At 36.1% G+C, this 16,291-nt stretch overlaps 2 protein-coding genes across 3 annotated transcripts in view; one reads left to right on the top strand and one right to left on the bottom strand.

Annotated features, from left to right (window-relative positions):
• Positions 1–1,510, top strand: part of Dh31-R (Diuretic hormone 31 Receptor) — an 18,337-nt gene extending 16,827 nt beyond the window's left edge. Inside the window, exon 10 of the mRNA XM_018506687.1 lies at positions 1,432–1,510. Within this exon, the coding sequence (XP_018362189.1) occupies positions 1,432–1,510 (79 nt within the window). The remainder of the gene's footprint in view (positions 1–1,431) is intronic.
• A 3,255-nt stretch (positions 1,511–4,765) lies between these two features.
• On the bottom strand, positions 4,766–16,285 carry LOC108760829 (zinc finger protein Xfin). 2 transcript variants are annotated; one of them, XM_018507054.1, is made up of 10 exons: positions 15,731–16,285; positions 12,745–12,876; positions 12,192–12,399; positions 11,693–12,107; positions 10,872–11,338; positions 10,428–10,756; positions 10,086–10,345; positions 9,691–9,961; positions 9,388–9,570; positions 4,766–9,304 (listed from the first exon to the last, which is right to left on the bottom strand). In XM_018507054.1, exons 1-10 carry the CDS (start codon positions 15,938–15,940, stop codon positions 5,150–5,152), a joined length of 6,630 nt encoding a protein of 2,209 aa, XP_018362556.1. In that variant the 5' UTR covers positions 15,941–16,285; the 3' UTR covers positions 4,766–5,149. The 2 variants fall into 2 exon arrangements, with proteins under 2 accessions (XP_018362556.1, XP_018362557.1); XM_018507055.1 differs by having other exon boundaries at positions 12,204–12,399.
• Positions 16,286–16,291: the final 6 nt, after the last annotated feature.

Genomic DNA, 16,291 nt, shown 5'->3' with positions numbered 1-16,291 from the left:
CATCCCAAAACCGGCCTCTTCGCGAGATAGTCGGCGAAACTTATCGATTCGCGATTCACAAATATGTCATTTGTTGAAAACGATAAACCATACAGAGAGATAATAATAAACAGTGTAACGAAATCAGAAAATTTATACAAGGTAAATATATCACTTAGTCTTAATGGACATCACGTAATTATTGGACGAAAAAACAAAAATTTTATATATTACTCTTTTGATAATATATACGACACTAAATAAATTGATTCTATTAAAATTTTTATAAACAACGAATTTATTTAGAGTTGTACATATCATTAAATATAATATAATATTATATAATATTATATTATACATATTATATTTTTAATATTTAAAATTTGTTTCCTCTCTCCAATAATTTGGCCATGTTCACTAACTGTCCACGAATTAGTATATTTACCTTAGTCGTAAAGATTTTATTTTCTACGTGTAATATAACCATTTGGAAAAATTTCTCTGTAATTATACGTACGATTCTATTTAACATTACAAAAAAAATGTAACAGAGAAATTTAAATTCGCATAGAATATTCGCATGAATTTTTTAATTTTTTTAAACGAAAAAGACACGACCGTATCGCTACTCCGCTCCACTGCTCAATATTAAACGGAGCTTGGAAAAGATGGAAGATATTTTATAATACTCCTGGGATATAGAGGTCTATAAGTTCCAAGAAATTTGCTAAGGATCGAAAAGCTCTAAAAGCTTGAAGATGTATTTTCTTAAAAGGACAAATTTATATGCTTATCGCGAAGATAGGTACGAATGGAACGATTTTAACAGATATAGTTTTTATTAGATCTGTTCTATTAGATCTGTTCTAAAGTTCTTGCACGGTTAATTTTTCTTCCTTTTCTCTCCACGTTGGAGAGAAAAAGAGAAAAGATGAACCGTGCAAGAAGTTCAACTAAAAAGAACAGGCTAATTACGTAACGAGAATCTCGTCTCTCGAAAATAGATACAAATGTCTATGTTTACAATATTCATTTGAGGAGGAAAAGTCATATCAATGATTACACGATTGTCGTTTTTATACTAGCGAGGAATTTGTTATTTGTTCGTGCGTTATTTAAAGATGATTTATTAGCGTTAGTGTTTCTTGCCAATCGTTAAATATTAAATGTGAGTAACGCAATCTGTTTGTACGTAATTTAATATCTACGTGACGTTATATAAAGGTATCGAGCGATTGTATGTTGATATCCACATTGTTCACGACGCAACCGTAAAAACAGGAAATTCTGTAACTAAAATAAAATGTCGATACGGTATTATACAGACTAGTCTTAACTGTATTATGTAGAGTAGATCTGTATTATGTGGAGAGAAACTGTAAAAAATCACAAGTAAAGCGAATTAAATTTTTGAGAATGAGTTTATAATTTAAAAAAATGTTTCACATAAAGTTTGAAAAAGAATTTCACCAAAGCAATTGCGGAAGAATTTCAAGAATTTCGATTGTTTTCAAGAATCAGCGAATCCTAAAAATCTCCAAATTTAAATAATGTATTAAACAAAATTCAGGAGTACGTTTAACGTTTCATTTTTGGAATTTTCCTTTTAATAGAAGTAACAATGGCCAAAATATTAATTTTTTTCATATTTGATCATAATATCATACAATCGTTTTTACGTGTGTATTGTGTATATACTATACATATATATGTATATATACATAAAATTCTATGTAATGTGTCGATTGTAAACAATCTTATAAAAAGTAAAATGTGATTATTATATATATAGCGTGTATATCTTAATGCTTGCAAAAAATTCACATCTTCGCAGTGGAACGAATCTCAAGAAAATTATTTAAAAAATTTAATATATTTTGCGCGGAAAGATATAAATAAATAAACTAACTAGCCTGATGTGTGATTACTTTCTCGAACATCACCATTCTTCGTGAGGATTAAAATATAATAGTAAAGATAAGATTAGAATATCAAATAATAAATATAATTAAGTGCTTTGTAGATAGAAATCTATTTTATTGAGTATTTGATGTCACACGAATGAGAAAATTATTATTAAGGACAACGTCCTTCGGCAATAGACTTGCTTTGTCAAATTAGAGTAGTTTTATTGTCTTTTATGTAGACATAAGCTCTAAGGCGTATATTTCCTCGCAATTTCCTCGCTTTTGATATTGCATTTAAGATGACCGAGTTAGGCACACGTTTCTGGCCTTAAGGCTCTTGGACTAGTTTGCAGCTCTATTGAATTATAACATCAGAAGCAAGAAATCAGATGTAATTTCTTCTTACAACGTACATCAAAATAAATGAAATATTTTTCCGGGGAAAATGGGCAATCTTAACTTATTTATTGTTAACTGATACAACGATATTTCATCGTTTATTTACATTTTAGAAATTTGACTTGCTTTAATAATTTTTAAGTTTGTATGTTACATATATTTATGTAATTTGTATCCATCGTTTTTGTAACTTTCGCTTTAAAAAAGTCGATACTAAATTCTATCATTCATAGGCAAAACAGCATTAGAAATCATATGCGATGTATATATGTAATTTTCTATGTACATAGTTACTAATTGCGTATACTTTTACGGGAAAGGAAATATGTTTGGAAAGGATAAAATAAGAAATTCATTTTGCAAAAACACATGGAGAATAATTATTGTAATCTGTGAATTGTGAACAAATATAGAGAATGATAATTTGTGATAAATTATACATGTAATATCCCCTTCGCATGTCTGTATTACACAATACATATGATTCACGCTCCATTCGTGCAGAGCAAAGAAAAGCTTCGGACATGATATTCACATTGATGTTGACTCCATTTCCACCATCTCGTTAATTTTTTTCGTCATGATTAGAAGTTCTTCCAGAGAAAACAATTTTCATGCACGCTTGTGTAAGGCAAACTCATTGTACAGTCCAGCTGAATATGTAAATAACACACATTCATAGCACATAAATTATGAGTGTATTTTATTCTTATAATCATTCTATAAACTTAAAATGCAGCAATAATAGTCGCATTTAGTGGCACTAACCCGTAAACATTAGCAACTGTTATATAAAAAAAGGGATTTTAAACGATGAGGAAATACTGGAACGATATACGTATATCTCTAAATATTATGAATTTTGAATGAACATATGTATGTACAATATACACACTTCTTTAAAATCATAATATTTAAAGATAGTGTGAATTTTCATATTTACGATATTTAAATATTTTTCTAAATGAGCGTCAACACTCCAATTTTTCTCTTCTTCTCCTCCTCTGCAATATCAAGTAGATCGTTCACATACAATCGCATAATACGGATGGCAAATCAGTGGTTTTCCTTCGTAAAGAGCCTAACATAGTGGAAATATATAAGGTAAAGCAATCTGATGGATGCGCAGTAGGAAAGTGCATATTCAGACATATTTGATTGGCTATTCCAGTATAACCTGCGCTATCATAGATAGGAAAATGCATATTCGGACATATTTGATTGGCTATTTCCAATATTGCTACCGCCATTATGCGTATTGTTTCACCTTATATATTTCCATCATGGAGCCTAATGTATCTTAGAAATTACTTTGGAATGAATATAATAAATAATAAGGAAAAACAGAGATCGCTGACATGTTAGAAATTGATAACGCTATCTCTAAAAATTCAACTTTTTTTGTCTAATTTTTTGTCAGTACGCGCCTATAAAAATTGCGAGATTAAAAAAAATCTCAATCTAAACGATTCTCTCTTCCATTGATGTTCGATTCCTAAATAAAAACATTCAACTGAATAATTGAGAAAATCTGCAAGACGGTTAAATTATAATATAATACAAAGCAATTATATCATCGCATTAATCTCAACTAATTGTAAATATTTGTACGAGGTACGCTTTTTTTCTTTAATATATAAGTCTTCAGTCACATCTGTATCGTTTGACATACACTCATGCACTCGTTCATGTACAAACACGCTCGCATTACGTAACTGTACAGATTGATCATTTAAAGCTATTATTCACATTAATTCCTTTATTTCTTTCTTCACTTCCATAAAAAATATAGCGAGTGTGCATTATACTTCTTCTCCATTACACTAAGAAAAAGAATCCTGAAAGATAGGATGCTAAATCTTGACATAAAACGTATATAGTATTTCTTTGTTATAATATATCCGACTTTTTTTTATGCATCTAATTCGATTTTAGTATAGTTCTGTCATTATTTGCTAATAGAATCAATTTCCACAGAAAAACACAAGAAGTTGATTTAAAAAATTTTAATTAAAGAAATGAGATATTTGCGTAATAGCGTACAAATGTCAATTTTAGAAATAACGCATTTTCTTCAACATCTTTTAATGTTCACTTTAGACTTTTTTTTTAATTAACAAAGTCCCTTACTTTCTGTATACACTTTTAAATGATTAAAATCGTTAACTTAAAAAAAATATATATTGTACAGTTGGAGAAAAGAAATGATTGTAATGTGGAGTTTGTAGATTTTGATCCTCCTAACATCAGTGACAGGACTTTCATGATCATTAAGTTCATAAATTCGTGACCTATTGTCTAGTGGATGGCATTTTACGTGAATAGTCGGAGCATATTATTGTCAAAAAAGTGTTATACCGATATAAATAAATGGTACTTTGTAACGAACTATTGATATCTATTAAATATCGGAAACTAAAAAAAGATACTGTAAATTATAGCTTTTATAATAATCTAAATAACGTCTTATATATATATGTATGTATATATATATAGTACAATGCTTAATAATTCAAAATCGTATTATTCTTCGAAACGATTAATCGGAAGCTTGCAACATCGCGCAAGTGAATGAATGCAAAGCCCCTGGCAGATCAATGAAAACAAAACGTTTTCCATTGGAAATTGTCGTAATTTACTCTTTCTCTCTCCCTCTTCCTCCCTCTTTCCCCCCTTTCTTACGCAGTCTATTAAAAATCCTCCAAAGCTATAAGCTATAAGCTTATTCTACTATACAATATTCGTTTTTCAAGGTACATATGTATGTAATTTCTTTTTATAAGAATCTTAATTTCATATTAATTATCTTACACTTTATTACAGATTTATTATCCTAAATCTTCCTCCGTTTTGGCACTCATGTCCTACTGTTTTTGCACATCACTGTTCTCCTCGATATCATCCTGCACACTATCTTCGTTTTCCGATGTATCTTGAACGTAGGACATATTACCTTGCATCTCGTCCGTCTGCATGACGTCGGTTTCGTTTCGCGTTGCATAATCCTCTTCCTCGATCTCGTAAGTGTTCTCTGGATAAATATACTGCGCCTCTTCGACATTACAGTCCTCGTTATCGATATCTAACACGTTTTGTTCTATCAAAATTTGATTACCTTCCGCATCATTAGTCACCATTAACACAGTTCCGTCCAGATTATGCACCTCATGCACTTGATTGTCTCCATCATCTTCTCTGTTATCCATTACGTTCTCATCCACGGAATCTTCCTCGAAGTCGCCTTCGTTTACTTCTATTTTTACGTACTCCGTATCAAATTCCTCATTTTTCTCCCTGTTTCCAGCGTCGGAGTTGCAATCGCCATTGTTGATTACATTACCATCCAAATTCTCGTCCCATGTTACGGGTAAATCATTATTATTAGCCGCGAAGAAGTTGACTGTGTTTGACACATTGTCAGTATCATTTGGTATTTCGGTTATTTCGCACTCCTCTAGATCTTTAGCTATACTCAGCGAAACCATTGGACTAAGCTTGTGCCTCGTGCGATCTGTCGTACCGCTGTACTCCTCAGATTCGTTTTCTGGTAACAAAGGCATTATTGGACTTAACACGGGCGGTCCATCATCGTCTTCATCCTCTTCTTCTTCCTCTTCTTCCTCCTCTTCCTCGGCTGCAGCTTCAGCTTCACCTTCACCCTCACCCTCACCCTCACCCTCATTCTCATTCTCACTTTCAGCCTCACTCTCAGCCTCACCTTCATCCTCATCTTCACCTTCATCCTGATCACCTTCTTCACCATCTTCTTCCTCTTCTTCATTTTCATTATTTTCCTCATCATCTTCCTCGTTATCATCATCGTCTTCGTTATCAGAGTCTACATCACTCGTTGTAGCTTTAATTTGTTGTAGTTTTTCGATATGAAATGCCTCAAATTTGTCGGTGCTCATGTTTCCAGATACATTAGAAATCAAAAGATCACTTAAATTATTTGATGGAGTCTGTTCTGCAATCGTTGCTATGGATGTAAGATCGGTTTTCTGATCCTCGATATTTGTCTCCAATGGCATATTCTCTTGAATACCGTCACCACATATCCTGAATCTATTAATATCGTTCAATTGTACAGCTTTCTTTTCCGTTGCGTCCACTTCCGTTTCATCCATATCTGATTCATCGTCGCTATCGGAATTACATGATACACTATCACCGCTCGCTCTACTAGTAGTTCTCGTATCAGATTCATTTTCGTTTTCATTCTCTTCCTCTTCCTCCTCCTCTTCCTCTCCTTCATTTTCGTTTTCGTCTTCGCTCGAACTACTATTACTATCGCTGTCTGAATCATCACTATTTTCCGAATTGTCTTCTTCGCTATTTTCCGAATTATCTTCATCGTGAATATCCCTACTTCCTTCACCTTCTGATTCAAAATCTGCTTCCTCCGCTTCCTCTGCTTCCTCAATGACTGATGTCTCGTCGGCGATTAAACTGCCCTTCTCGTCATTGTCATTCTTTGCATTATCTTCATCTGCCACTGTATTATCCTCAAACTCCAATTTTCCATTGCAGCTCGTTGCATGCTCGGTGAGTTTCTCGTCACTTGCAAAACCTTGCTGGCACTTTTGACACCGGAAGTTTCCGATATGGATGCTCATGTGCAGCAGCAATTTGCTTCTAGCGTTATGATATCTACCGCACGTCTTACATGTGAAATTATTGCCCTCCGGCGACAAAACGGGGGCATGTTCAGCCTTCAGGTGGTCGGCTAAGTCTTGGTAAGATTTACACAGCTTCAAACATACGCCACACGTAACAGCAGCTTCGGCGCGATGAAAACGAATTAGATGTTGCCACAAATGTTTCTTGGCGGGCCATTGTTTACCACAAACTTCGCACGTACACTCTGTATTAGTCGATTCATCATATACCTTGCGTGAGTCTTTTCTCGAGCATTTGCCGTTACCCGTCGCTTTCATCTGCGACAATGGCATAAGATTCGGCACAGGTTTCTGAGCTGACAATTGCAAATTGATGTCTTCGAATAGATTGAAGTCGGGAATGTTCAAGTTGGACTCGTTCGTAAGCGGTACCGGTTCTTCTCGTTGAATCTGATTATTGTTTTTCAGATGAGACTCCAGAATTGATGTCGGCACATTATTCGGCACGTCAAATCTACCTACCGAGTTTCGTCGTGTACATACATTGATGTGATTCCAAAACAGAGTCTTAGTAGAGAATTGCTTTTTGCAATTCTTGCATTCAAAGTTGTTTCTATTTCTCATCTTGCGCTTGCCATCGCTATTATCCTTTCTGAATTTCTTGAACATACGGACGGGGTCTGTATTATGGACGTTCTGATAATGCTTGGCGAGAGTGTCTGAATTGAGGAAGATCTCGGGACACATCTCGCAATCATACGTATCGTTTGGCGATCTTCTACGTTTGCGAGAATCATTCGAACTTTCGTCACACATTTCTTCGTCAAACTCTAAATCATCTGGTTCCTCCTTCACAATGATATCAGGAGTCTCGTAACCCTCCCTCTTTGCACCAATATCCATTCTATATTCGAAAATAGCTAATTGGTCCTTTGAAACGTTATGCACATGTTCATAGTGATCGCGTATATCATTCTCGTCTGTAAAAACGGCTAAACACTGTTTGCATGTGAGAAAAACTTTGCCATGACACTTCTTCGTGTGGTCAAAAGCCTTCCATTTGGATGCATATTGCTTGCCACATACCTGACACGTGTTTGGTTTAGAGAGAACGCTGCTATGCACCGCTTCGACGTGTTTCTTCAAATCTTTAGGATCCTTCATTGGAATGAGACAGACCCCACAGGATACGCCGATTTCGTTTCGATGCAACGATAATACATGCATCTTCAGTTTCAGTTTATTTTCCACGGTGTCACCGCAAAAATCACAAACGTCCAGGTTGCTATGATATTTGTGATCTTTTCGATGAGATTCCAAATCTTCTTTGGTGCGGAAAAGTTTTTTACAGCTCGGGTGGTCGCACGTCAGATCCGGATGATCCATATGATTGATACGATTGTGTGTCATGATACCTAGCTTGGAAGTGATCGTCTCATTACACAAATGGCAAGTATATGTAGTATGATGATTCTCAATATGTTTCTGCAGACTCGCACGATCTTTAAATATCCTCTCGCAGGCCCGGCAACGGGTTAACAATGCCCCAGGATCTTTACGATAGTTTTGACAGCCTTTCATATGACGACGGAGCAAGTAGCGTTTATGGAATCCCTTGTTACATTTTTCGCAATAATGCAAGACACCGTCGTCTGCACTCAAGGACTTGGAAGTAACGCAATTTTGATTGTCCTTACCCACTGTGGGCATGAACCTATGAATCTTTGCAATATGTGCTGCCAGATGATCCCTTGACGCGCTTGTCTTTGCGCAGTAAGGACAGGTCACGTCTGTGTGTCCTTTGTGCACCCTATTTACATGTTTCCATAAATGTGACGTTCTGCCATAACATTTGTTACACAAATCGCACGGGAAAAGATTGTGCGTTATCCGTCGATGATTACACAAACTGTCCAATGTCGTGAAACTAAGTTCAGGACACTGCTCGCAATTTAATTCTATTTCTGAAGCGCCATTACTGTGATCAGGTTTCACCGATTCATTGGTAGTTTCATTAAAACTGCTATTATCGCATGCAGCGTCCATAGCCGCCTCCAAGCCATGAATCTTTCTATGCCGAGACATTTTCGATTTATTGGAATATGGTCTACCGCAAATATCACAACAGAAATCACCACTGGTTAGTGGCCAATGTTTCGCCTTAACGTGTGCGCTCAATTGCATAACGTCGGAGAATACTTTCAAACAAACGCCACAAATTAGAGGCACTGTGTCCGCATGTACGCCCATCACGTGTTTCCAATAATCAACGCGAGTAGGCCACAATTTTCCACATATTTCGCAGGTGTTTGGCGAAGGTCCTTGTATCGCATGATGCTGAAGATGTTCATTACGTAACGATTTCGTCGCAAATATCTTTCCGCAATTTTCCAATTCACACTAGAACAATGATACGGATAAAATTAGAATAATGTATAAAACAACGCGATAAGAATAAGTTTTCTTTCGTTTTTTAAACTTACTTTAATAGAAGATTCATTGTTATGTGTGTTGTTGATATGCAACCAACGTTCCCATTTGCTCGAATGTGAACTACCACATACCTCGCAAACAAAAAACAAATGATACTGCGCTCTATTACCATTGCCATTGACACTTAGAGTATTTCCACCACCCGCAGCATCTCCTAACGAAATCTGGTCAGACTGTAACAAAAGAAAATAAAATGTATACCATTTAAAAAATTTATATTATTTATATTATTGTGTTTACGAAAAATAGCTGCAACTTTTATTAAAAAACTAACATGCGTTTTAAAATATTACCTTGTGAGCATTTCTCTGATGTCGTATAAGATGATCCTCAGTCGGAAAAGATTTATAACAAATGTAACAATCAACCTTCTCGCCATCTTCTCCGTCAAAATCTAATACTTGTTCATTGCCTTCGTTACCATTCAAGTTTTCATTATAATAATTACTGTTCAACTGTACAAAACTTCCAGGATCATAGGCAGGATCGACATTATGTATAGAGACATGAGTGATTAGCTTTTTTCTCGAGTCATGCTGTCTACCGCATATCGTGCAACTATACCTGCATCCATAATCGCATATTTATAAGCACTGATTTATTACATTTTATATAATGCATACTAGCGTACATTTCATCACATGAACTAATGTAAAAAGAAAATAAACGAGATAGAATATAATTATACCTTCTTTGTTCCGAGATTAAAAGCTTAGACTTTCCGTGATACATGAAGACATGATTTTGAAGTTGTGTATTATTAAAGCACATCTTTAAACACACTCCACAGGTAAATGCTGCATATTCCTTGTGCATTGCTCGTATATGCAGCCATAATGATGCTCGATCGTTAAAATCTCGCTTACATGTCTCACACACAAATACCGTTTCAATTTCTACATTTTCATGGTTGTTTTTATAATCCTTGTCATCATTCTCTAAATTTATCTATTTAACGTAATAACATAATATATTGTAACAATGTCTTTATGACATAATAAAAAGTACGAAATAAAAAATTTATCTTTACCTCAGGTGACGACGAGAGCTCTAGTGGGTCTTTTATTTCACTTTGCTCATAAACGCTGACGTCCACTCGATCGTTCCAATTCTGAGACATTACTGTTGCCTTTAGACACTTATCACTGTCGATGATAGGAGTAGGATCAACACCATGTAACACTGTAATATGCCTAATTAATGAAGATTTCAAAACAAAATCTTTGTTGCATAGTATGCAAATATATGGCTTTTCGGCATCATGTCTAATCTCGTGTTCTTTTAAACTCTCCACTGATGTAAAACTTTGTGGACAAGCTTCACAATACCATCTCTTCTGAGGATTTGCCTCGCCTTCTTCTAAATAATAACACATTCAAAATTAGGCGATTTTTATTAGTTCTATGTGATATTCTTTCAATTTTATTCTTGCTTTGATAATCATTAAATTAAATAATTAATAATCAAATTTTACCTGACTTAACTATTTTTTTCGGCTTGCCGCTAGACGTCGAACCATCATCATCGAAATTCCGTTTTAAATTGTCTCCTTTAGTCAGCGCCTGTTTCAATATGGTTAACTGTGGATTTTTCGCCAATTTAGCCTCGGCATTCTTAAAGTCTTTATTCTCGTCATCCAAATCTATACTCGAGACGTCGGATGTATCGGCGAAAATTTTATTATTCTGCGCTTCGGTTTGACCTAATAAATCTGTACGTTGTTCCTGGATGCATATCTGACGATGCGCATTGAAATCTGCTAGATCCGTAAACGCCATCGGACATGTTTGGCACTGGTAACGTGTTTCCGTACGCGTTAGGGGAACCGATAATTCTGGGGGTGGTGGTAGCCCAGCATGTCGTGATTTTATATGTTCATCGAGATTATATCGCGTCGAGTATATACGAGAACAGTACGCACACGTTACTGCAGGATGTCCCCTGAGGTAAGAAGACAAATATTTAATATTAATTAAAGATATCTTTAATGTCTTCTCAAATGTTGACAAGATAATGAGCTACAATAATTATGAATCGAATTATTAGAACTACATAATTTTTAAAATGATTTGAGTCTCTCTCTTAGGGAATCGTTTTTAATAAAATAATGTAATTAAATTTTTGAATCAATTTTGACGATATATTATTTCAACTACTATAGATAAATTTTTATTCATCCGACTTGTCTTAATTGGAAGTTTTGACTAAAAAAACTGTAACAATGACATCATTATACATCGTACACAGTAGACAATTTATATGAAAAATAGTAATGTATTATTGAAGCTCACTTACCGATGCGTTGTAGAAACGTGCCCCCAGCGATGCTTCGCAGTAGAATACGATTTATGACAAAGATCACATTGATACGGTCGTTGGTACGAAGTATGGTCGTCGGTAATTACTCTTTCGCCAATCACATCACCCTCACCCACGTGAATCCTCGCGTGCAGAGACAAGTGACCCTTGGAACTGAACGCTTTGTTGCATAGAGAACAGACGTAGACCTCATGTTGTTGTGACGTATGTGGAAAGACCGTGGTATCTTGAGCAGTCGTGGCATTCGTGTTGTTTGTACTACATTCCTCTTCATTTTCTTCGGTTACCATCGGGGTCATTTCCAAGAAGTCGCTAGGATTCGTCTCCATATCCATTTCGTATGCCATCTCATATTCCGATCGCCGATCTTCCGAATCGTCGATCACTGTGGCTTCATATTAAAATAACACGTGTTAGCGATAAATTGTTTCTTTATCGAGTAAAATAAGAATCAAATTCAAAAGTGCGAGCATACCTTCGTCCGTACCTTCACTTGTGTCAAGAATCTCTTCGATCTCGGGATCTGCTTCACCATCCGAATTTAATCTCGGTGGCGTACCCAATGCTGCATTGGGATTGACTACGGGTGCTTCCGGGATAAGTACTGGCATATTTTCTTTCTTAAGAAACGCCGCGCGCATCTCGCAGGATTGCGCAGTATCATTTGCATCTTCATCGCTCACCTATGATATAACATGTAAACATTTTTTTATAAAATTACAAATCTGCAAACTATAATATTATATTTTTGTAATAATTAAGATTCTTTTCTGTGTATTAAGATATACAAGAAATATAACTGTTAGATTATGCAATATACTATGAAATGATTTCTTTTTTTATAAAATGTCATATGTTTGATGTAATTTTCAAACTAGAGAAAATTTTAGAATACAAATCCAATTAATTTCAAGAATCATTAGTAATATATCATTTAAGTACGTTTTAATTTATTTATCCTATTTTTATAATAAAGTTTAAATTTTCAAGGAACAAATGTTCTAACATTTGCAGATTCGGATACTTACGCCTTCCTTCGGCCTATTTCTTTCCAACAAAACAGCTGCGTTAACACACGCAGTCCTAAAGTCATAGAAATTCTCCAAGTTGTACATACATCGATAACACAGGACTTTTGGCAAATAATCATCTTCCATTATCTGAAACAGCAATTTCGACATTTTCGTCAAGAATGCGTTTAAATTTTACATTAGTGTAGTGATTTAATGTCTTGATATAAATCTAATTCTTAATTTGTCTTTTGTTAACAGATATCCCATTGAGCAAATACCCCATTAGAAATCAACATTATGACTTATGATAATAATAATAATATTAAAGAGACGATTAAATTAGTTATTGAACAAAGATTTTGGCAATGATTTTATGTAAAATAATAATAAATATATAAAACATAAACAATACGATTAGGAACAACATTGTTTATGTGAGTACATCACCTACTAAATACGAAAAGCGCCACTTTCGGTCAAATGTTAATGGTTAGATGTTAATGCATATATATGTATTTAAAAAAATAAATTTATCTCAGAAATATGACTATAATTAATAGCCGGTATATTTCGCGTCTCTCGAAATATCTCTCTACGGTACATATTATGAAATTATTCGGTATGGATTCCGATCGAATTACTCAATTATTCCCTAGATTTCTGTTGTGTTTTCTAAGAAAAAACAACCAGAACCCAAACAGTTTCATAATATGATTCCAGGAATATTCATTGAATAAATTTATTCTTAAAAACATTAAAAACTTTTTTTCTTCAGACATATTACATTGAAAACTGTAATAGAAGATAAATAACAATGCGAATGATAAAACAAGAAACGAATACGAAAGAAGTTTTATTAACATTTTGAACATTTTATTGTTAATTATTATTCACACGTATTGCTAATTTTTTACAATATCCTGATTGTATCCATTACAGTAAACATCTAACTCAGAAATTTTTCAATAAAAAACAGCGCGCTTTAATCTTCTAATTAGCTTCATGAATATAAAATTTTATTATACTTTGTACATCATTATCATAAAACGCTTTTATATTATTTTTTATGTTACATAAACTCTTGAACATATATATTTCAGGTATATTTAAGTTTCGCGAGACACATAAATTGATGCTTTTACATCATATCTCTTTTTTTCTACAAAGACTAGATAAGATACAACTTAGAAAAAGATCGCGTGTTTCGTACAGTATTACTTCCATCTTTCGGTTTAAATACCACGTGCTCGTGTGTATAACCAAAATTCGTAACACGTGGATTTCGATTGTACACACGATCCGATAAAAATTTCATCATGTACGAAGACGAAATATATAACAACAAATAACATCGATAAATGAATGCAAGAGAGTGATGCAAATGACAGTCCAAGTATAGGAGGAAATTCGAAATAAATTGGAACGCGATTACTTGTCGAGACGAGGCAATTCTCAAGGTATGTTTTTTAATGGTAAATTCGGTCATTACACTGAATCAATGCACGTTACAAGTTGCTTTAACATAAAGTACCTGAATACAGTGGCATAATATAATCAACTTTGATACGTAACTAATACTCTATTAAATAATGTGACGATGTCATTATTGGGGATTTAATCGTTTAAAATGTGCTTTTAATTTAACTCTGCTAATTTCATGTACAGCAGCTTCGAACCCTCTATAGCCCGAATTTTTTCGTGGCTATAAAAAAATTATATAATTTATGTAAAAATTTTTGTTTTTAAAAATTAAATAATCAACAAGATATATATTGGTATGTTACTTCGAAGTCACACCGGGCTATAGAGGATTAATATGTAATGGAAATAACTGAATTCGCTACAAGTTTCACAAGATCCAAGTTGATGTTTTTACATCATATTCTCTCATTTTGTCAAAGAATAGACGCTTTTAGCGGAAAGAGTAGCTTTGCAACAGTTGTAATATCTTTCGACATGATTGATCTTCTTTCCCTTAAATTCCCGCATCCAAGTATTTTAAGTGTATAAACCAATCATATTGAAGAATTGTACAAGATTTGTAAAGTTACTTTTTCTGCTAAAGACAATCTATAATAGAGATGCACCTTAGGAAAGATCACGCGTATCTTGCGATGCAATTTTTCCATCTTCCAGCTCGAACGCCGCGTGCTCGTGTAGAGAATCAACGAAACTACGACGCGTGGGATCCGGTAAATCCCGTTGTACACGAGGACGAGATTAACAACGAGCCTGAACGATAAACCGGTGCTGCGAGGGGATGACACACGTGACAATGGAATATCCAATTGTAGCAGGAAATTGAAAATAAACCGGAACGCGGTCCGCAGTTAGACGAGGCGACGAGGCGACTCGACGACGACGATAACGGCGCGGCGGCGGTTGGATCCCGTGGAGGAGCACGTAATGCGTGCCGTAGCGGCAAACAAAATGTCGCCAGTGCGTCGCGCGACGAAGCGTGCCTCCTTGCGTCAGGCCGACCTCGCCGTCGCGACGTCCTCGATAAGCGATGGCCAACCGGGTGGAATTCGTCACCGAGGACGCTCTCGGCGAACAAGCGGATGAGCGAGCGAGATGGCCGACGGTGACGACGCGGCGGCGGGAAGAAAACCTTCACCCAGTAACGCCCCGTCGACACCGAACGAGTCGTCCGTGAATCTCCTCTCTCTCTCCCTCTCTCTCTATCGCTCTCGCACTCCTTCTGCCTCTCCGTCTCTTATCGGGAGAATGAGATCGAGGACGAATCGTGCAGGGCCACAAAGTACCAAGGGAGGTCACTCAGAAAAGTAAACGAAATTGAGTGAGAGAGGGAGCGAGGGAGGGAGAAAGAGAGAGAAAATAAGGGACGCTGCGGAAGACAAAATAAGACGGAGGAAAGAGAAACAGAGAGAGAGAGAGAGAGAGAGAGAAGGAAATAGATGAATTGTTGCGAGTCCCACAAGGAACAGGATAATATCTCAGCATGTCGCGAAGAATGCGAACAAAGAGAAGGACGACTTACCTTGAACGGCAAGCACGTTTCAATCTTGTCGACGAGTTGACGATTCTTGCCTTCCTGGCCAAATATGTGCATCCTAACGGCGTCGTAGGAAGCGCATAAGCGACACAGTTCGTTATAGTTCCTTCTCGGCTCCGTCGCCATCGCTGTCTCGATCCTCGTCGTTGACGTCGACATCGACGTTGTCGTCGTGATCGTCGATATCGTCGCCATCGTTATGTCGCCAAGTGTCTCGAGAAAGCTCCGCGTCCCTCGCTCGCCTCTTTCTCACTCTCGCACTCTTTCTCTATCTCTCTCTGTCTCTCTCTCACTCTATCTCTCTCGCTTGCTCCGTAACAGCGTCGCCGTCGGCGTCAATGGCGAGACTACAGGGAGCGACGCACAGACCAGACAACGTAGTCGCTTTGCACTTCGCAATCTCCCAGCCGGACGTACGACGTACGACGTACAACGTACGCGGTACGGGAATGGAACGACGATAAACGACGTAGAGGACGTAGCTCCGTACGGTGGTGAGTCGTGACGCTGCCTGGGACGAAACTGACCGTAGTCGATTCCTCGGCG

This window comes from Trachymyrmex cornetzi, unplaced genomic scaffold (assembly GCF_001594075.2).
Source record: "Trachymyrmex cornetzi isolate Tcor2-1 unplaced genomic scaffold, Tcor1.1 scaffold23, whole genome shotgun sequence".
Classification (NCBI taxonomy): domain Eukaryota; kingdom Metazoa; phylum Arthropoda; class Insecta; order Hymenoptera; family Formicidae; genus Trachymyrmex; species Trachymyrmex cornetzi.
The sequence above is the reverse complement of the archived record's forward strand: the minus strand, read 5'-3'. Positions and strand labels throughout refer to the sequence as shown.

Excerpts from the sequence above, each read along its gene's own strand:
- LOC108760829 (XM_018507054.1), bottom strand. The coding sequence starts at position 15,940 with ATGGCGACGATATCGACGATCACGACGACAACGTCGATGTCGACGTCA. Across the intron at positions 11,339-11,692 it reads CACGTTTCTACAACGCATCG|GGGACATCCTGCAGTAACGT; the intron begins GTAAGTGAGCTT and ends TTCTTACCTCAG. Across the intron at positions 10,346-10,427 it reads AGCTCTCGTCGTCACCTGAG|ATAAATTTAGAGAATGATGA; the intron begins GTAAAGATAAAT and ends TACGTTAAATAG.